Source organism: Acomys minous (assembly GCF_964271855.1).
Source record: "Acomys minous genome assembly, chromosome: 13".
Taxonomy (NCBI): Eukaryota; Metazoa; Chordata; class Mammalia; order Rodentia; family Muridae; genus Acomys; species Acomys minous.
Window position 1 is genome coordinate 56,229,807 of NC_140495.1, and position 21,070 is coordinate 56,250,876.

The window sequence follows — 21,070 nt, forward strand, 5'->3', positions numbered from 1 at the left end:
AGTGATGGTGCCGCTACCTGTTCATGTTGTGGCATTGTTTCTTTGATGCCTTTCAATTATTTAGAAGAGCCACAACTTTAAGATACAAATATCTTATGAAGAACATAAAACTAAAGTTGCTTCCTTGGAAACGTAGCCACTCTAGAATTCGTTGGTGTGCTTCGCGTGAATCACCATCTTCCCTTTAGGAGATGCTCTGGCCAGGACAGCAGACTTGAGGTGTCTTACTGCTCCCTGCTAAATCTCAGCCTGTCCACGACCTGTCCTTTCATATTCCCTTTCTATCTGCCTGGACGCCACAGTGCATCCTCCAACCCACCATCCACGTGGCCGTGGGAGCACACTGTGGATTCTCACGCCTCCGCTACCTTCCCCACCTCCTGCCTGCCCAGGTTTCTTTCCCAACCATTCCGCTCTTATGTGCAGCACATATGTCTACTGCAGATTATTATTCCCTTTCCACATCTTTTGTTTTGCTTTTTTTTTTTTCAAGACAGGGTCTCTCTGTGTAGCCTTAGCTGTCCTTTGTAGACCAGGCTGGCCTCGAACTCACAGAGATCCTCCTGCCTCTATCTCCCCGAGTGTTGGGATTACAGGCATACGCCATCATGCCCGGCCCGTTTTCACATCGTTATAGAGGTATTTCTGAGCCAAAACACAGCCTATTTCCAACACATGACTTAATAATATTTGAAGAAATATTTTTCATGTTGCTTGAGGAATATTTTGGAAATTTAGGAAAATAATGACAAATTTTACCAATTGGGTCATTGTATATTTTCCATATAATGTGCATATTGAAGGGACTCATGATGTAAAAATAAACTAGAAGGATTCAAGATAAAATTAAAATAGTCAACTTAGTAAATGCATGGTATTTGTGAAACCATCACCATGAGTTACAGAACACACACAGCTAGGTGCTGTGCCTGTGTGCATGTGTTTGTTTGGATGTTTGGTCTGACTTATTTTCTATCTTCAAATGGTTTAAGAACAGGAGCCCCGCCATCTTTGGCCTCTGCCGTATGTCACTTGGTAGCTAACACCGTGCTGAGTCCCTGGGAGGCAATCACCTTCATGTTAACATTTCCCAGGGCTCAAGGGGAACACTGCTGTGGTGGCCTACTTAAGTTTTTATGACACCAGATATGCTTAGAAATCAGTTTCTTTGCTTCAACATTAAGTTTGCCACTAGGCAATGAAGTGCGCTTGACGCAGGCTTTTATAACTGTGCAACACAAAGGGGCATTCAAGCTACCTTTCAGCAGAAAATTTTATCACTCACTTTTTTCTCTCAAAAGTTATTTTTTCTTCTAAATTTCTTATTACATCAGGAGTTCTTTCTATATATGCATTATATGGAAAATATGTAATGATCTAATTGGTGAAACAGGCCCAGTGTATTCTTTAAACAACCATATGAAAATATATACTCAGACATCAGAACAGACAAGGGATATGAATAAATATTTCAAAAATGAGAAGTGAATATACAATAAGTGTGGCATATTGATAAGTAAAGGCAAAGTTAAAACAGCAGCCAAATGATCTTATTTCTGTAAGATTAGCAAAAATGTAAAAATTTTAAAAAAGAGTCTTTTAAGGAAAATATTAGAGCTCTCATCTCTCACTCTCTCCTGTTCCCTCTGTCTCTGTCTCTCCTTCATCTTCTGTCATGTTTTCTCTGTCTGTCTCCATCTCTCCCTCACGTGTTAGACAGTCCTTTGCTCTCCCCACTCCCCCAATAAAGGTCTTACATTTTTTTAAAAAAGTATTAGGATGCTTAGAAACGGACTGTTTGTAAAGATGTTGAAGAAATATAAATCAATAGATGAAGGAAAACTCTGATAATTTATTAGAATTATAAGTTTGTCGTTTGGACTAGAAATTTACTCAAGGAATTAATGCTGAGGAGTACAGAACTGCACATACGTACAGGCAGAGGGATTTTTGCCAGAGCATCATCTGTAGTCATGAGGAAATGGCCACAATGCAACTGTGTCATGTGAGTAAACCAACAGCCTTCTTCTCCAGGGCCGTCTCTGAGGTCACAGTTGTTTACCGAGCCTTTGACATTGTTTTCTTTCGTAGTTCTGTAGCAGCTGAGGCATTTGTGGTCTTTAGAGTTTCTTGATGGGACACCATTCTCTTTTACCTTTATTTCTTTTCAGTAGGTATCTTCTGTGGCTTTGCAAATTCAACCTTCTATTATTATAAGCTCAGTTCTCTTCTTTAAAACGTAGTTTATGACGGAGCATACCTGTAAATTCCAGCACTCGGGAGCATAAAGCCTTCACAAAGACAGCAAGGTGTCATTCTGTTTATATTTGACCCTGACGTCTTGTTTCAGATATATGATCTTTTGATGTGAGTCGTTTTGGTCTTTTTTCTTCTCCATTTTAAGAATGTTGACATCATGCTTCAACAATAAAAAAGGAAAAAAAAACCCATGGATCTTGTAAAAGCTAAACAGCTGCCTGCTCCCACCCAACCCCTTACCCTCCCCCCCCCCACATCCCCACCCCCTAGGCCAGAGGTCGTTGGACGGCTGCCAGTATTTGGTGAACTTCTGGTGATGTTTCCTATTTGCTATTCACCCTTGAGACCAGCAGACACTCCTGGTGAACTGGAGCACCTATGCAATTCCATGATACAGCTACCTCTCTACCTCACATTTGAATAAAATTAACACAGTAAGGTGCCTCCCACCCCCCCTTTCTGCAGTTTTGTCTTTAGCAGTTTCACCAAGGTCCAAAAATACTAAATGAGTAGCTAGGTTAAGCTCTCTGAATTGTGCCCCATACTGAGGCATGTGTTAAAATCTCACCCTGCCCTACTCTGTGCCACCTAGGACATGAATCTGCCTTTTGCCCGGTGTGTTCACCCTGTGTACACCATTTGCCTGTTGGTTACTTACTGGCCCTGTTGGCTATCGCAGTCCAGCACCATCCTGTCACAAGGCTGTGTCCAAGCTACCACTTAACAGTGACCCAAAGCGTAGGTAAGACAGTGAAGCCGTTAAGTCTGTGGATGTACACATAGGAATAAACACACTTATACATGTACCTGGGCTTTCCTCCTGGTCCTGGTGACTCAGGTGTGTTTTATCCAGTCTTGCCTGCCCTGCTCTGTCTGGGTCACCTTCCCTGCTGCTACAGGGGAGTGGCCTTCTACCGCCATGGTCACAGCCTGCCCAGTGCCTAGCTGAGGAGAGCTTAGGCCAGTGTACCTCCTCAGGGCCACTCAGTGTTGTGCCCAGGGCTGTCCCTTAGGCCTGAGAGTGGTATTGAAGGCTTCTTTAAAGCATCAACCAGCAATTAAAAGATGGTGGGCCCTGCTTATCCTTACTCATCTCTTCGGAGAAACACTCCAGACACAAAGGCGCATTCTCCCTTCTGTTTGTGCACGAGACTTTAATGACGAGGGAGTGGGGAAGCAAATTATTGTTTAATAAGCATACTTTTATTATGCCTTTTATTTGACTATGAATAATTTACCAGTTAAATATTAAATAATTAACTGAGTAAAATAGATTAAAAAAACAAACTCATAAATGCCTTCTTTATTTATCTTCTCTCTTCACAAGGCCCAAGCCAAATGCTGCCAACAGTAATTATAAAGTTGGTATTATAGTCATAAATCTCACTGACTGAGGACCTACTGTGTGCCAGACATTCTAGATTCTTTGCGTACTCACCACTATTTCTATTAATCCCTTAGCAATAGTTGTTATCATTTTGCACATGACAGTGGTAATTTGCGGGGGGGAAGGGGACTATCCATGCAAGATCGTACTGTTGTTTTGTGGCAGGGCCTGTATCACACAAGGTTCCATACACCATAGCTGGTCCCGTTCCACCATTCTGCTCCTCGGCAATTGAAGGACATAGACGTTTGTCAAGTGCGTTTTCCCAGCATGCACATGGAAAGGGGCTTGGGGAATAGATTATATGGAAAATGTGACCAAAAATGTACTTACCACCCTCTTCCCCCTCTTGCCCCTGTCATCTTGCTGTCTCTTCACAGTGATGCCATTTTTTTTTCCTTTAGCTGTGTTAGGAGAGAGTAATTTGGTGGCTGCAAGCCACAATTCAAAGATTAATTATAAGCTCTATGTGTCTATCAGGAGGCTAATTTCTGGATGTTTATGCTGCTACTAAAAGGTATCGTGTGAGTCAAAAATAAGGCATTACAATTAGTACTGTGACCTTTCCCCTCACATCTGCCCACCTAGATCTAACGTGATTATTCAGAAATGGCACAGAGAAGAGCCAAGCGTATGTTTAGAATTTGGGAAATACCTCTCCGAGTTCCTCAAATGCTTATAATTTTGACTTTAAAAAATTTAAATTTAAAATTTAGGCCAATTAGTTTATGTCATCAGGAGAGCAAACAGGAGACTAACAGGTGTGTGGGTTGCAGCCCAGGGCTGGAGTTCCTGTCACCTGGCTTTGACCGAGCTCATTCAGCCCAGCAGCTGCGCACTGCGCGGCAACCCCAGCTGCTTTAACTTCTGAAAACCCAATTTAAATTCTTCTACTTTAACATTTTAATCCACCGAGAGTTATAAAAGAACCCCTAGACTGAGGACTACGAATTCTAGTGTGATTTAAACACAAGTAGTAAAATTACATAGAAAGTCAGGTGAATTTAAAAATAAGGTTTAAAAATGTACCGGGTTTTATTTTTTTAGTTATCACAAAAGGTTCTGAGTAAATATAAGGACTCCTTTAACCCAGGGGTCCTAGAGAGTAAAATGGGCCTCTCCTGTATTCCCACCCCACAAAGACACAACTGCACCGGTGACATGGTATCTTCCAAACGGTCCAAAATTAGGTACCTAACATAAAAATCAAAATTGGAGGGTCACATCTTGACTCTCTTCTCTGTGGAGAATCCTGCGTTTCCAGGGACAGCTCAAGTCCAAAGTCCAAGAGCCGAAAAGTAGAGTTTTCCATCTTGTGACCTCAGCTACTTAGTAGGTGGGACTCTTACAAGCTAAGAAGCGAGTGTGCTGTGCAGTCCTAAGGGACCCTCAGTGTGTCCTGTCTGCAGCCTTCTATATTTGCATTTGTCCATCTGGAAAATCCACATGGCCTGTTCTTTTTGTTTGTTTGTTTTGTTTTTAATATATTTTATTAATTTATACGTATTATATATCAATTGTTATCCCATCCCTTGTATCCTCCCTTTCCTCCCTCCCTCCCACTTTCCCCCTACTCTCCTCCCCTATGACTGTGACTGTATAAGCTCATAGGGTATCAAGTCTCTTCTTGGTAGCCTGCTATCCTTCTTCTGAGTGCCACCAGGCCTCCCCATCAAGGGGACATGGTCAAATATGGGGCACCAGAGTTCGTGTGAAAGTCCGTCTCCACTCTCCACGCAACTGTGAAGAATGTCCTGTCCATTGGCTAAATCTGGGTAGGGATTCAAAGTTTACTGCACGTATGTCCTTGGCTTGTGCCATAGTTTGAGCAGGACCCCTGGGCCCAATCCACCCATCATAATGTTCTTCTTATAGGTTTCTAGGACCCTCTAGATCCTTCTATTTCCCCATTCTCCCATGCTTCTCTCATCTAGAGTCCCAATAGGATGTCCTCTCTTCTGTCTCACTTTCCTGGTAAGTGAGACTTTCATGGGACATGCCTCTTGGGCTAGTGTCTGTATATAAGTGAGTATGTACCATTTGGGTCTTTCTGCTTCTGGGTTAACTCACTCATTATGATCATTTCTAGTTCAATCCATTTGTCCACAAATTTCGGGAATTCTTTGTTTTTAATAGCTGAATAGTGTAAATATAACACAGTTTCTTTATCCATTCTTCTACTGAGGGACTCTTAGGCTGTCAAAGACCCAGAAATGAATCCACACACATATAGTCCCTTGATTTTTGACAAAGAAGCCAAATCTATTCAATGGGAAAAGGATAGCATCTTCAACAGATGGTGCTGGTCTAACTGGATGTCTACATGTAAATAAAAAAAATGCAATTAGACCCATTTTTGTTACCATGCACAAAACTCAAGTCCAAGTGGATCAAAGACACCAACATAAAACCAGAGACACTAAATTGGTTAGAAGAAAAAGTGGGGAAGAGCCTGGAACACATTGGCCTGTTCTTTCTGCAACCCACTGCAATGACCTTTGCTGAGTCGTAGCCCCTGATGAGCCACCTCTTTGAGGGCAGAGCCCTGTCAGTGTAGCTATTGGCTGATATAGTGTCTGCTCTGAGATCCCCCCCATCCAAGGAGCCCACACGAGACCAAGAAATATGAATGTCGTGGGCCCTCCATGTCACTGAGTTCTCCATCCATGAATTCAGCTGTCCTCAGATCAAAAGTATTCAGAGAAAAGATCACCCCTGTAGTGAACAGATAAAGCTGTCTCTGGCAGTGTGCTCTCTCTGTAGACAATTGAAAGTATATGAGAAGATGTGAACAGGCTTGATGCAAACACTGTGACACCTTATGAGGATGATTCTGTAGATACTGTGGTTTTTAGGACGACTTCCCATTAATACCAAAGGATGGGAGTACAGTCCTGGGAATCTTCGTCTTGACTGTTTCTGGTTCACATTGGCTCTATTCCTACACTTTAAGTTTAAAGAAATAAAAATTCACTATGGGTTTTGCTAATTCTATCTTTAAACTATTATAGCCATTTGTTTATTCATAATCCACATATAAATCGGTTGTGATTGTGGTTTCTGGCATTTTAGCAACCTACACTATAGAGTTTTTTTAAAGCAATTTTTTAGAAGGTACATTTTTTTCTCAAGCATGTACTGCTTTTTGCCCAAAAGCTTTCCATGAGTAGTATTCCCATTAAAAATGGTGACTTTATTATTTTTGTCAGTCTTTGACATTTAAGTTGAATACTGTTTCTCAGACTGATTCCACTGGACTACCCAATTTTACCCCTTTGATGTCCAACGAACTTCACTGTAGACAGAGCTTGCAGTGAGTTCAAACACGTTGGCATAGCACTGTTTCTTCTTTGCCAAACCCTAGGCCCTCCTACTACAGAGCGGTAGATGAAGGCTGTCTTTGAATGTTTGTTTGTGGCTATGACTTCCTCGCCATGAGCAAAGCCAGCTAGCCTTGATGACTGTCCCTGGAATCTATATTTGAAGGCCGGTGTTCTGGCCTTTTCCTCCGGCACCACGTGTGGTTTGGTAGTTAGGTCATACCTTTCAGATACACCAGGAAAAGAGCGTTTCTTATTCTTCTCTTATTTACAAACTGGCACTAAGCCCTCCAAGTCCAAAATGTGCAGAAACACTGTCCCTTTCTGTAAGGGCAGTGCTCCTGTGGGCCACCCGCACAGGGAAAATTGGCAGGGATATGAAAATTACTGTGTTCTGATGGTGACACTTACCTGATAAGACTGTCATAACATGAGTGATGCCTGTGAAATCACTGAAAGCCTGGGCAGTTATGCTGGTATGAAAACTGCAAATGAAACCTAGCTCTGGTCCATAGTCATCCACATGGATATGGGCTTCAGCATTTAACCTCTGTACTCCCACATGGCAGAGTCAACAGAGTCAACTCATGGTCATTCTTCGAAAAGAGTATGTTTCTGAGAGCAAAGCTGTAGTTAGTTGCACACCCTGGGAAGATGGCCACCCCTGTAGCAGACCTCTCCTTCTGACCCCTGTCCATGTTCATGTCTTTCTATTTTGTGACCAGGCCATTTTAATCAGGCTTGTCCATTGGGTGTGAAACTAGCCAAGGATGCCTGGTAGGGGTATTCATCTGAAAATAATGGCTTTCCTATCCCAGTAGCCATTGATAGCCATCAGTTTTGGCAGGGAGGGGTACCACCGCATAAGCTCTTTTACCCATGAGTGGCTCTTGGCAGGTCTTAAGTTGTGCAGGTCCATGTGGGCTCCTACAGCCACTTTGAGTTTATGATTGTGATGGCTGTGTCATAAAAGGGTTTGGTGACAGGCTTGATGCACAAGACAAGACCTAGTACATATAGGATTCGTTGTGATCCAGATTTAGGCTTCCCCTGTGGCATCCTGGAATGTATCACCTATGGGTTAGGGGACCTGCTATAAATAAAGCAAAGTATCAAAGAAGGGCCAATTCATCATCGGGACTTTGGATGGGACATCAGGAGTAAGAATCTCTGTCCTTGCCACAAAACTACATTCTTCTCTATAAAGAAGATAATATGAGGAAAGCTGAGGGAAAATTGGACAAGAATGAGAAATCAGATTGCCCATACTTGTTTATATGTTGTTTCATTTCTTAATTTTTCATATATTTTGATCATATTCTTTTTCCTACCCAAACTCCTCACAGATTCTCCTTCCACCCATGTTGGCATAATGTTCTTATGGGCCATGGACAGTTTAACCCTTGTTCATTCAAATGTTGCTTTCCCCAGCCCACTCTCTGCTTTCAATCTGGACATGACATTGTGATGTTTATTCTAAGTATCTCCTGTCTCACGTTTGTGTGAGCATGTCACCACCATTTGTTCTTTGTATTGCCGATAAAAGGCAACTAGCCAATGCTGAGCAATAACAGAGAGTAGGGTGGGGCATCCTGGTCCAGTGAGGGGAGGAGAAAGAGCAGGAAAGGAGGAGAGGTGCAAATGGAGAGGACCGGGAAACCGGGAAACACCAGGCAGAATGCAGCGAACCTAGGTATGAGTGAAAAGCAAATATAATGTGGGAGAAATCTAATGGGAGGAAACTATACTAGCTTGGAGATTTAGGATGGAATAGATATTGAGCACTATTGTGCTCTATTCTAACTAAATAGAGCCTAGTCTCTGTGTGTGGTTATTTGGGTGTAAAGCTGGTTAAGGAGTAACTGCAGATTTATTAAAATAATAAGTCAATATTAAATATTAATAATTATTCAAAACAGCCACCCACCCATTTTCATGTCCTTTCTATCTCTTAAAAACAAACAAAGAGCATGCACATGCACACAGACACTTATGCCCATGCGCGCGCACACCTGCACACGCGCGTGCGTATGCGCACACACATTCATGGAGTCCATTTTGTGTTGGTTAATTGCTCCTGAGCATGAGGCATGCCCTGAAGTCTGATTGATAAAACCAGTTCTCTCTCTCTCTCTCTCTCTCTCTCTCTCTCTCTCTCTCTCTCTCTCTCTCTCTCTCGGCAGCTATCAATTGCAAGTAGCTCCTTGGTTAGGGGTGGAACCTCTGTGCCTACTTTCCCTTCTCCATGCTTTGATTTTGTCTGGTTTGAACTTGTACTGGTCTTGTGTATGCTATCCCAGTCTCTGAAGTCACGGATTCTTCAGGCCTGTTGTGTCTGGAAAACACTCTTTTCTTAGAGGTGTACAGTGTTTCTGATTCTTACAGTATTTCTGCCTCCACTTCCACGTAGATCCCAGAGCGTCGAGGGGAGGGGCTTGATAAGGACGCCTCATTTAGGGCCGAGCACGCCAAAGCCTCTCACTTCCTGCACATTGTCCAGTTGTACACCTTCATGTTAACTACTGTTTCCGGAAAGAAGAAGAGCCCCCGATTAGGGTTCAACAATGCACTGATATAATGGGTAGAGCAATATGTCATTAGGAGTCATTTTATTGGTATGTCCATTTAGCAGAATGACAGCCACTCCCCTAAAAGCCCATGGCCTATCTAATCTGTGGTTCTTGGCCTCATTAACAGTGTCAAGTATGGGTTCCATCTCATGGAGCAGGCCTTAGGTCCAGCCAACAGGTCACTCCCATGATGTTTGCGCCACCACTGCACCAGCAGATCTGTCTTTCTGGCGGGTCGCTGTTGTGGGTAGCAGACTTTGTAGCCAGAGGAGACTGATGACACTTTCCTCCTCTGGTAGTTTATATAGTACCTTCTAGTACCATGAATGCTACTTCGTAATGGTAAAGCATCTATCTGAGCACCATATAGGTTTCCTGATATAAGCATATGGTCCCTTTGGCAACCGAGTCATATAGAACAACCGAAAGCAACGGTAATAGCCTGTAATGTATGTGGGACAGGGGAGTCCTTGCTCACACTTTAAGTCAGTACCAGGAATAAGTTTCAAATGAAAGCTTTTCTGTCAGGTCTTAATTACTTCGCCAGTTGCTATATTATTTTGTCACAGATATGTTCATTTCAGAAAACCTAGGGTCCTCTTCCCAAAAATAAAGTGTGAGTGAATCATAACTCTATAAATAACTTCAGTTCTAGTAACATGTCATTTGTATAAATGTTACTAACTATAGATTGCACATATGAATGATACCTTGTTTTATTATTTTTAGAACAAACACACTTTGACTTATATTCTTATGTCTTAGGCTCCCAACATCTAAAGCTCAGAAATAAATTATATTCCTTATTTTAGAGACAAGAATTCAGAAACAGCATGGTATTAACCAGAGCTGTCCTTGATGAGTGCTTAACCGTGGGACACAATGCTGCGTAGTCCTGTGCATTATCTTATTTAATATCTGTGCCTGACTCAGGGAGCAGTGATCCCGTTCCCCCTGAGTATAAAACATCACAAGCTGCGGTCGATCTGATACAAAGCCTCAGCATTTGAAATTACTGTAGCGTATTGAGCTGTGACTTACATATGCTTGATGAGCTAGTAAGTGACAGGAGAAATAGAGATATCTGTATGCTCCTGGTTTTCTACACAACCCTAGTGAGTAATTCCAATAAAATGCAAAGTATATCTCATAATCCCATTGCACATTATACATGCATAACATTTTGTATTACATCAGAAATTTATTTAAATAGTCCATAAATAAATTCACATTTTTGGAAATTATTATATACCTGGCTGTTTCGTGCAACAGTGTCCACCTTCACTACCCATGTGTTTGTTGATAAGATTTCTTAGATAGATAAATCCCGTTTGAAATGCTGAACAGTGCTTAAATCAATATTAGCAAGTAAGTTTGCATTGACATGTGGATATTCAGCTCAACTCACTGAGTTTCTATGGAGTGTTGACTATGTAAAATGCTCTCACCTACACACACATATAAGTAGCTCCTCTGCCTCAGAGGATCTTACAGCCGTCTTTAAGGCATTGAGTTTAGTGTATCTAAGTAACCTCGTGAGAGATTATCAGGATTCCCACTTGTTAATTCTGTTGATTAAGACTGGGTACTCTAGAAAGAGCATGGAAAGGATGGGTCAAAAGAGAGGAAGCCTCGGTGTAGGTGTAGATGGAGGTGTGCGCTTATGAAAACAGAGCACAGAGCAGTTCCTGCGAGTTGAAGGAATAAGGGCGTGTGCATAGGCCTGTCATGTGACATTGGAGTGAGGGGTGTCAGCAGCGGCATACGACCGTGATGCCGAGCAGCGCAGCAGCAAGTGGGAACGGGCTTTCGTCCAGAGCAGACACTTGGGGAACAAAGAGAGAGTCACGTTTCTGTGTATACGGAGTGGTAAGGGGGATGAGGCTGGCACAGGCCCCTTTATGTCACTCTCACATACGAGGGTTAGAGCTCTGAAGGCAAGTGCACCAGGATGAAAACAAAGTTCGGTAGTGGAAGTGAGACGCAGGGCTGCACTTCAGCTGTGACAGTCATGGACCAGCTCGAGAGATAAATTCTGGTGTTCTAGCTTCCTTCCCTCTAGTGTGAAGTAATAGTTACAGTAGATGGATGGGCCTGTGTGACACCGCATGCATGGAACTGTCGTGAAACTGTTAGGTACCATTGTCACCTGTAGTCGTCATTGTCACCGTGTTTCTGCTATGCATCTGATGACAGCTTATGACGGTCTGGAGCCGTCAAGTTTCTAGGCTCGCCTGACGCACAGGCCAAGTCACTTGGTGCCCGTATGGAAGAAGGCCTGATGACGAGAGAGCAAGACAGGAACAGAGTGAAGCAGGAAGTTATTAAGCAAGATGAAGTAATGTCCTATTTTCATAGTAGCTCAGAAGACACAAGAGAAGGAAAGGCAGAGATCCTGAAATCATATACTTGGGTGTGCCCTGCATTCAAAAATTCCCTGGACACATAGGCTTTGTGTTAAGTACTGGGACCATCAGACAAATGGTGCGGTCTCTGTTTTGGGGGGGAGGCAGTCCTCCCAGGTGAAGGACAAATATCCTTAAGGTTAGCTCAAACCTTGGCTTGGCATCTGAAGGCTTCATTAAAAAGCAGGGAATGGTGATATATGAGAGGCAGAGGAGAGCGGAGACCAGCGGCACCCATGGAGCTCAGGGAATCTCGGGACTTGGGTAGAGCCTGGACGGTCTTAAACACACTGAGAGGCAGGAAGCAGTGCGTGGACTTCAGAGCAGCCCCTTAGCCGGTTAGTGTCTTGGTTTCCGCATCTGTGAAGCGAAGACAGACCTTTGGGAGTTACTAGAAGACTGTGCTAAATAAATCGTGTCAAACATTTTCTACTCTGAGTGCTTAATTAATGTAAGATGCTGTTTTATTTGGGGAGAGGGTTAGAGTGCTAAAAGAGAAATATTCCACAGTGACTGCAAGGACTCTGGCTGCCAGTAGTCAATAGATGTTGGTGCATTTAACCAGGGCCTAAAACACGGACAAGGAATAGTTTGTGAAGCAGAGACAATCAGTGATAAACATGGTGACACTGAGTTGACTGCAGAGAGCCCATGCTAAGGGATTCGGTAGACACCTACAGTGGCACAGTTGGCCACCAGCTATATATTTGGGTAACATATACATCCATGACTTCTAAAGTGACAGAAAATAAAAAATAAAAAAAAACCAATTTCCCAGAGGGTAGAAAATAGGTTGGACACAGACATTCAAGGAATAGTCCCGGAGAAGGGTCAGCAAGAATGACTGGGGAGGAAAGTAGCCAGAGAGTGGCGACAGTGGTGTTACAGGGACTGGGGGAGTTAAGCTGTCATTTCATGCAGACAGGTCCATTCAGGAGAATCCAATGGCCTTGGCCACTGGGAGTCGCTTAGTTAGAGCTGGTTCTGTTGAAAGGTGGATGATAAAGTCTCGGAAAGAGAGAGGTGGGCTGTGCGTTCACTGCTACCCATTTCACTATCCTTAAGCCACATATGCGCCATATTCTGTAGACTCCCTTTGTGTGCGTGTGGGTATGGGGGAGGTGTGGGGGGGTGTGGGTGGGGGGGGTGAGTGGGTGTGTGTGGGTGTGGGGGGGGTGAGTGGGTGGGTGTGGGTGTGGGGGGGTGAGTGGGTGTGTGTGGGTGTGGGGGGGTGAGTGGGTGTGTGGGGGTGAGTGGGTGTGTGTGGGTGTGGGGGGGTGAGTGGGTGTGTGGGTGTGTGGGGGTGAGTGGGTGTGTGTGGGTTTGGGGGGTGAGTGGGTGTGTGTGGGTGTGGGGGTGAGTGGGTGTGTGTGGGTGTGGGGGGGGTGAGTGGGTGTGTGGGGGTGTGGGGGGTGGGTGGGTGGGTGTGGGTGTGGGGGGGTGAGTGGGTGTGGGGGGGGTGTGGGGGGGTGTGGGTGTGGGGGGGGTGAGTGGGTGTGTGTGGGTGTGGGGGGGTGAGTGGGTGTGGGGGGGTGTGTGGGTGTGTGTGGGGGTGAGTGGGTGTGTGTGGGTGTGGGGGGGGTGAGTGGGTGTGTGTGGGTGTGGGGGGGTGAGTGGGTGGGTGTGGGGGGTGAGTGGGTGTGTGGGTGTGGGGGGTGAGTGGGTGTGTGGGGGTGTGTGGGGGTGAGTGGGTGTGTGTGGGGGTGGGGGTGTGGGGGTGAGTGGGTGTGTGTGGGGGGGGTGAGTGGGTGTGTGTGGGTGTGGGGGTGAGTGGGTGGGTGTGGGGGGGTGAGTGGGTGGGTGTGGGGGGGGTGAGTGGGTGGGTGTGGGTGTGGGGGGGGTGAGTGGGTGTGTGTGGGTGTGGGGGTGAGTGGGTGGGTGTGGGGGGGGTGAGTGGGTGGGTGTGGGGGGGTGAGTGGGTGGGTGTGGGTGTGGGGGGGTGAGTGGGTGGGTGTGGGTGTGGGGGGGTGAGTGGGTGGGTGTGGGTGTGTGGGGGTGAGTGGGTGGGTGTGGGTGTGTGGGGGTGAGTGGGTGTGTGTGGGTGTGTGGGGGTGAGTGGGTGTGTGTGGGTGTGGGGGTGAGTGGGTGGGTGTGGGTGTGGGGGTGAGTGGGTGTGTGTGGGTGTGGGGGGTGAGTGGGGGTGTGGGTGTGACTTACAGCAAAATAAGATTGATACTTTCGTAAAACAGCAAGAAAAAGTGGCTACTGGTATGAAATAGAGAGATAAAGAAAGTATGAAAGAGAGGTCAAAGTTGTTCATCAGTCTTAAGGGAAGAAGCCAAGGAGAAGAAAAGATTAAAGTCAAATGAGAGACGGCAGGATCTAGATCCCAGGAAGAAGAGGGGCGGGGAGGAGGGGCAGGTGGGGACCAGAAGCGGGAAAGGCAACCAGGCTTGACTGTCATGAGGACCTGTCATTGTCTTAACACCAGCAGCCTCTGGTTGTATTCAAAGACGTAACAGGGAAGAATTGGCTGTTGTTAGAAAGTGAGAACCAAGCAGGCTCAAGGAGGACAGCAGAGCAAGGGGGCTGCGTCCAGAGAACATGGAAGCCAGCGAAAGACTGTCATAGCTAGCGAGCAATCCTGGACGTAGGAAGTCAGCGTCTCCGGTCTGGATGGCCACACAGTGCCTTCTCCTTAGCAGCCACTCAGATCAGAAAAACCTGAGTGACCTAGGAGTGGCTCACACCTTCCAGGATCTTAGAGAAGTCAGCTAAACTGTCTGTTAGCCCAGTGGTGTTAGGTGTTGGATTTAAAGAAAAGTTGATTGTTCTGACTTTTAGGTGAGAGAAATTGTCTACTCTGAACCTACTTCGAGTAGATTGAAGAGAACCATATCTCCTGATATGGACTTCTTATATAGATATGTAAGATATGGACTCAGATCATGTCAAGAAGTTGGTGTGAAATGCTTGGGGACTTCTACAAGATTGTTCTGAAAAGCCAGCGGGGGGGGGGGTCTTATAAAGTGGGCAGGGGGTTCAGGAGGGAGCTACTGGGCTTCTTTAAATGAACAGGGGAGAGAGCATGGTGGACCTTCCTTCTGATGAGGAAGGAGCAGAGAGTGAACTACAGAAGAGACCGTGACGGCAGAAGGGGCACCTGCCTCTTGTGGCTGTCGTTTGTGAGGCTGGATGGAGGGTAAGTGATGGGGAGGGAGGATGGAGATGTGGAAGGAGTGAAGGCAGGGAAACGCCACGAGCCTAGCTGACGCGCTAACTTTACAGCTGAGCGGACCGAGCCCTGTGCTTGCACACGGGAACTCTAAAGAAAACATTATGTAGGGGGTGAATGGGCGGTCAGGACACCAATACCAGTGCTTCCTACCCTTAGCGCTTTCTTAAACCTTGTTTGCTAGCTCTGTCGTGGATGAACCATGTAATAAACCCATTTCTGAAAGTGTCACTTGGGAGAAGTTATTTGTGGGACCTGTCCTTAAGAAAATTCAACCATTTATAGTTTACTAACCTCATATGACATGCTGATGTATAAACAGAGCGTATAATAATCGGTGGGAAGTTAACGTGGACATGTTGGGGGGTGTAGGTGCAAGTCTGATGTTTATTATGAGTAATGAGTTTCTATTGTGTTTAATCTATTTTGACCCCTAAAGATTACACAGTGTAAACTGTGAGGATAAAAAACTTACTGCAAAGAAAACTACCCAGTAACTGGGATGGTCTTAGGAACACATCAGACGGTTTGTAGTGGAGAAAAAGAAAAACAGATCAACTGGGCATGGTGGCGCACGCCTGTAATCCCAGTACTCGGGAGGCAGAGAACGGTGGGTCTCTGTGAGTTCGAAGCCAGCCTGGTCTACAAAGTGAGTCCAGGACAGTTAAGGCTACACAGAGAAACTCTGTCTTGAAAAAAGAAAGAAAAAAAGAAAGAAAGGAAAAGAAAGAAGATCAGCTATATATAATTGATGACTAACTTCCTCTGTAAAAGAATTGACACCACTTTATGCTTGCCAGTAACTTAAATGAAAGAAAAAGTTGAGAGAGCTCATGAGAAAAGGAGAGACTGTACTATGGAAGAGCCAAGTGGTAGGAAAAGCACATTAGGGGAACCTATTTGTGTCTTCATAGCTTTCTTACGTGGAGAGCAAAGATCTAGGTGAGCTCTTGTCACTTACCCTACAAGTGGCCCACTCACAATGAGCTAATCCTTGATCCCAGAGACAAGTCAGATGCTACCCTAAATACAAACCTGGCACTCCTCCTTCCTCAGAGGAGAGGTGGGAGGGAGTAAGGACATAGGATCACTAGGTCCCTCCCTGATGAGTGTAGGCTGGAGAAGGGCACTGAAATTTTACTGCTAAACCTTCCTGCCTGCGTCACATGTGTCATGGGGGGAGATGCTGTGGGTCATTAAATCCTTAGGGGACATCTCAGAGTATACCCTCCCTTGGCTCTCATGTGAACTCTGCCCCATCTGCGGTTCCACAGGAGACTTACTCAGGGAAAGAAGACACAAGACCATCCTGTGATTTCCCCAGCCCTGAAGGATCCTTTCTCAGCACCTTGCCTACCAAAGGGCAGTGAGGACACAGCCTCCTTCCACCAGAGCACATGGAGAGAGAGACGGGTGGGGGGGAGGGAAGGAGGAGGAGGGAAGAGAAGAAATCAACTATGGTTCATGTTTGCTCAACTAGACTTGAAAATGCAGGGCAATTAAAAAGCAGGGTTCAGAGCCTGTTTTCAAACTACATTGATCCCCTTAGTTATCAAAAGTCAGTTTAATCCCTTAATAAGTTATTGATGGCAGCTGTCTTCTAGGAGAAGAAATTGAAGGAAAATACTAGGCATAAATAGTACAACCCCACTCCCTCCCATAGCCCAGGGAGCAGTGTCTTTTAAAGAGCATGTGGCAGGTTACTGTACACAGAGCTCAAGCTGGGTCCCTAACACTGGCTTATGGATGTTGACATGTCTATCTTCCCTGCATATAAGTGGCTTGTTTCTTGCATTTTCCCCCATTTCTTACGAAACTGCAGTGATGGGTGAAACTACTTGGGAAATCTTTATTAGTTTATACAGTTTATCCAGTAAAGAACACTACGATTTCATCTGTCTTAAGCATGCCTTCAGAAACGTCCTGTGGATTTTGTGTAATAGTTTGAACCTCTCTCTCTCCGTATGGCACAAAAATGGGCTATCCTTCCCTTTAAAGATATTGGGCACCGGTGTGGGTGGTGTGGGGGAGCCTGGGATTGTGTTGGGGGTCAAGAGCTGGCTACTCTAGAAAACGGTTCATAAAAAATGAGTTTCAGATCTCTTTTTTAAAGTCCCACCCCTCTGGCTTTCGTTACTCCTGTCCTTTTCACGCTCTCTGGAAGCTCGCGCGTACAGTGCTCTTCGTGCTGTTGACGTTGAGGACTCTGTTTGAAAATGCTGTTCTTATTCCACCTTTAGGAGATGACCTGGCTGCCTCCACTTTCTGCTATTCCAGCTCCTGGCAAAGTGGAACCAAGCAAGTTCCCATTCCCAAATAAGGTGAGCGTTTGCAGCACTAGAGAGGAGCCCCGTGCTTGTGTGGACACTTGGCAGTGTTGTCCCTTCCTCATCTTCTACCAGGGAGCATTTCTGCCAGAAGCATGTGACTCTGGTCTTCAGTAGTTTGTAAACCTGTGTGTGCCCTGGGAAGTTGGCGTCAAGCTTGTGACCTTACGCTTCCATATCCTGCAAATTGTTGTTTTATCTAAGTCAGTGGCTCTCAACCTCCCTAATGCTGCCTCCCTTTAATACAGTTCCTCATGTTGTGGTGACCCCAGCCATAAAATTATTTAGTCCCTGCTGGCGCACACCTGTGATCCCAGCACTTGGGAGGCAGAGGCAGGCAGATCTCGGTGAGTGCGAGTCCAGAGAGCTTTCTGTGAGGATGTACTCCCTATGAAAGAGCAAATTGCACAGCTGGGCTGGAGACTAGTGAACTCATGGGCATCCCAGCCAGGTCTCACCGCCTTCTAGAGAGAATCACTGAAACAATTGTTCATTGTCACTACCAAAGTAGTAAATTCTGTCCTAAGAGTCCTTCTGGTCTTTTGCTCCTCTCTCTTTCTCCCTCTCTCTCTCTCTACCTGCCTTCCCACCCTCCCCCCAGCCCCACCCTGCCCCACCCCTGTACCTTTTTATACGAAAAAAATCAAACCCAGGGCCTCTCATTTGCTAGGCAAGCACTCTCTTACTGAGCCACAACCCCAGCCTCCTAAAAATTGATTATATTTCCCTTAACAACCTATACTTGGAAGCCTCCTGAGCGGCTGCGGACAGTAGCAAACTACTGGGTAGTGTGGATTTGGCTTGATTTATTTATTCCACTCATATAGGCAGATGGATTGTGTATGATCTGTTACTACAAACACCAATACCACAAGCACTCTTTGTGAATGTCCCTTTGTGTGCCTATCGCTGACTGTCCCCAGGAAGGGCAGAAATTATGATACGGAGTCACAGGAAACTACATTTACTCTTGGCTGTGTTTCTTTTTATGTATCCTAGCCAATGATTAATACCATCTATGGCTTTATCATCGTGCCTGTATGATGGATGAAAAGTTGATATCTCATTGTTTTAATTTGCATTTCCCCAATTACTTCTAGCTTGAGCAATGACTATTTTTCCTTTGTGGATTGCCTATTCACATCCATTGCCACTTCATAAAAATGATTTGTAGTGCCTTCTTTTATCTTATTCATTTGTCTAGTGTATATAATGGAGTTATTTTGTAACCTTACTTATGTACCTTTTGTCTAAAAAAAAAGTGTTAATCTTTATCAGAGGGAAGTATTCCTCTTTCCCAACATTCTAACAATTTTAATATGTTTTTAGCTTTAAATTTGTGGATGGTGGATGGATACTTTCATCTTCGTAGCACTTAGTGTATTGTAGCACTCTTAACACCCATTTTTTTTCTCCCGGGGATTTGAAATTCCCTGTGTGTCAACATTTGAATTTATTTTAGGCCTCTTTATTCAGATGTATGCAAACATACATTCATATACACATACACACAGGCACATATTTCTCAATAACTTATGTACGCCGGGCCATCTAGGCTGGCATAGTACACACCTGTAGTCTCAGCTGCTTGAAAGGGTGAGGCAGAAGGAGCACCTGACCTCAGCACTTCAAAGACAAAGCTTTGACAGCATTGTAAGAGTCTGTCTCAAAAAATAGACAGGGGTCGGGGTGAGGAGGAAGAGAGTCAAGACAGAGAGCTACAGAGTTCTTCAGTTAAGAACCAGAGAACGAAGAGCTCGGGCCTCACTGACAACGCGTAGTAAAGAAAGTAGCACGTGATGGGTGGGATCTCAGCCAGAACTCGGTGGAATGCTCAGGCCTCAAGCTGAGCGGTTCCTGCCTCCTTCGCAAACTTCACGTATGTGATAAAGTCAATATAATATTAACCGGAGTTGTATTCCTGCTACATCATGCTGCTATCATCCATACATACCACATCCGTGGCATGTATACAAATATGTCATATGTGTACCAGATATGTGGTGCCTTTCTATAAGGTCGTGTGTGTGCATGCAAATGTGTGCGTGCGTGTGTGTGTGTGTGTGTGTGTGTGTGTGTGTGCGCGCGTGTGCGTCTTACGTCTTCTCTCAAACAGGGTTGCTGAGAATGCTGATCATTGTCTTGTGCAGTGAGAGAGGCTGTTTCATCTCCTGCTTCTGCCTTAGCATTGCTACACACCTAGCTTCTGGGGACAATGCACATTTATTGTCTCACTGCTCTGGACAGAGCCTTGAGATCTGGCTCACTGACTGAGATCGGGCTGGCCAGGGCTCTGCTCCTTAGGAAGTCTCTAAGGACAACTTCCTTTCCTCCATTGCCGGCTTCCGGGAGCAGGAGCAGGAGCGTCCTTGCCAAGGGCTCCTCTCACTCTGACCTCCGCTTTCCTGTGTTCTCTGGCTCCCTCTAACCTTCTCCTTTGTCTTATCAAGAATCTTGAAGTGACACTGGGTTTCCCTGAATAAAGTCCTACTTCAGAGTCTTTAGCTGAATTGCATCTCTAACGGCCTTTTCCCCACGTGAGGCAGCGTGTTCTCGGAAGCAGCAGCATCTTTGAGGTGCCAGGACTCTGCCTATTACAAAGACGGTTGTTAGTGTCTCCAGTGCGCTGCGTCCGGTGTGGTGCTAGGGTGAGGCCACAGCCTGGCACATGGAGGCAGGTCCTCCCCCATGGGCTGTGCTGGCTGCCAGTCTTAGAAAGCTCCTCTCAGTGACAGCCGGACAGTGCAGCTGACTGATTAGACTATTAACGTTTGGATTATTGAGCTAGAACTGTTTATGGAATTTGAGAGGCAAAAAAATCTTCAAAATGACTAGTAAATAATGGAATTAGGACCTTATTAAGATTAAGGGTGTCATTGGCTCTCACAAAAGGAAAAGTCAATTTTACTGCACATTCTGAGTTTCCCGTGACACTAATTTAATTAGCTAAACACTTCTGAGAATTTCTTCATTTTTGTCTGAGTATTAAAAGATATATACCAACGCCCAGTGAGCTGATAATGAACTTGGCTCTTGTCTCTGTCCTCTGAGGACTTGATTTGGAGTCACAGTTCCCTAGACAAACACTGCCCAGCGTTTCCGCCTCATTCTTCAAATCTTGAAAGTAATTGGATTTGGTAAAGAAAACAATGCATGACTCCGGTAAATTGGCTGCCGTTCGTTACCGGCATTTCAGCCAAGAGAGAAGAAAATGGATTCACTCTCCCCCTCTCCCCCTTAATTTTGCAGCAGTCTTGTAAGTCGGAATGCAAATACAGAACTGAGAAGCGCAGCGCGCGTTCGTTCTGGGCAGGGACTCGCACCTGCACTGAGGAGGGCCACCTGCGGGCACTTTGTGCGGTCAGGAGCAGTGAGTGTGGAGGGTCAGCCCTCATCTGGAGCCGTTCTTGCTGAGTGCTTTCCGAAACCTCATACAGAATCCTAACATTATTTCAGAAATGAGAATTGACTGCCTTTTTCTTAATTCACCAGGGAGGAGGAGACCTAGCAAGTGTGAAGGGAGGTGCCTGCAATTGGAAAGTGTATCACACATCCCCTGCGGGTTGCTGGCATGCCTCACAACTCCAAATGAATATTTGCACTAAAGCTTCATGATTCACATTACCT

The 21,070-nt window shown here is 45.3% G+C and overlaps 1 protein-coding gene and 1 long non-coding RNA gene across 8 annotated transcripts in view; one reads left to right on the forward strand and one right to left on the reverse strand.

Annotated features, from left to right (window-relative positions):
* AFF3 (ALF transcription elongation factor 3) overlaps positions 1-21,070 on the forward strand; it is a 476,201-nt gene that overhangs the window by 293,597 nt on the left and 161,534 nt on the right. For 6 of the 7 annotated variants that reach the window (XM_084754113.1, XM_084754109.1, XM_084754108.1 and 3 more), the window contains one exon: positions 17,357-17,437. The exons of the other annotated variant lie outside the window; for it this stretch is intronic. In XM_084754113.1, the coding sequence (XP_084610239.1) occupies positions 17,357-17,437 (81 nt within the window). The remainder of the gene's footprint in view (positions 1-17,356; positions 17,438-21,070) is intronic. 7 annotated transcript variants of the gene reach the window in all.
* LOC311581664 lies at positions 1,905-7,844 on the reverse strand. Its single transcript, XR_014773838.1, has 3 exons — positions 7,378-7,844; positions 3,980-4,077; positions 1,905-2,419 (listed from the first exon to the last, which is right to left on the reverse strand). It is a non-coding gene; the product is annotated as an uncharacterized lncRNA (long non-coding RNA).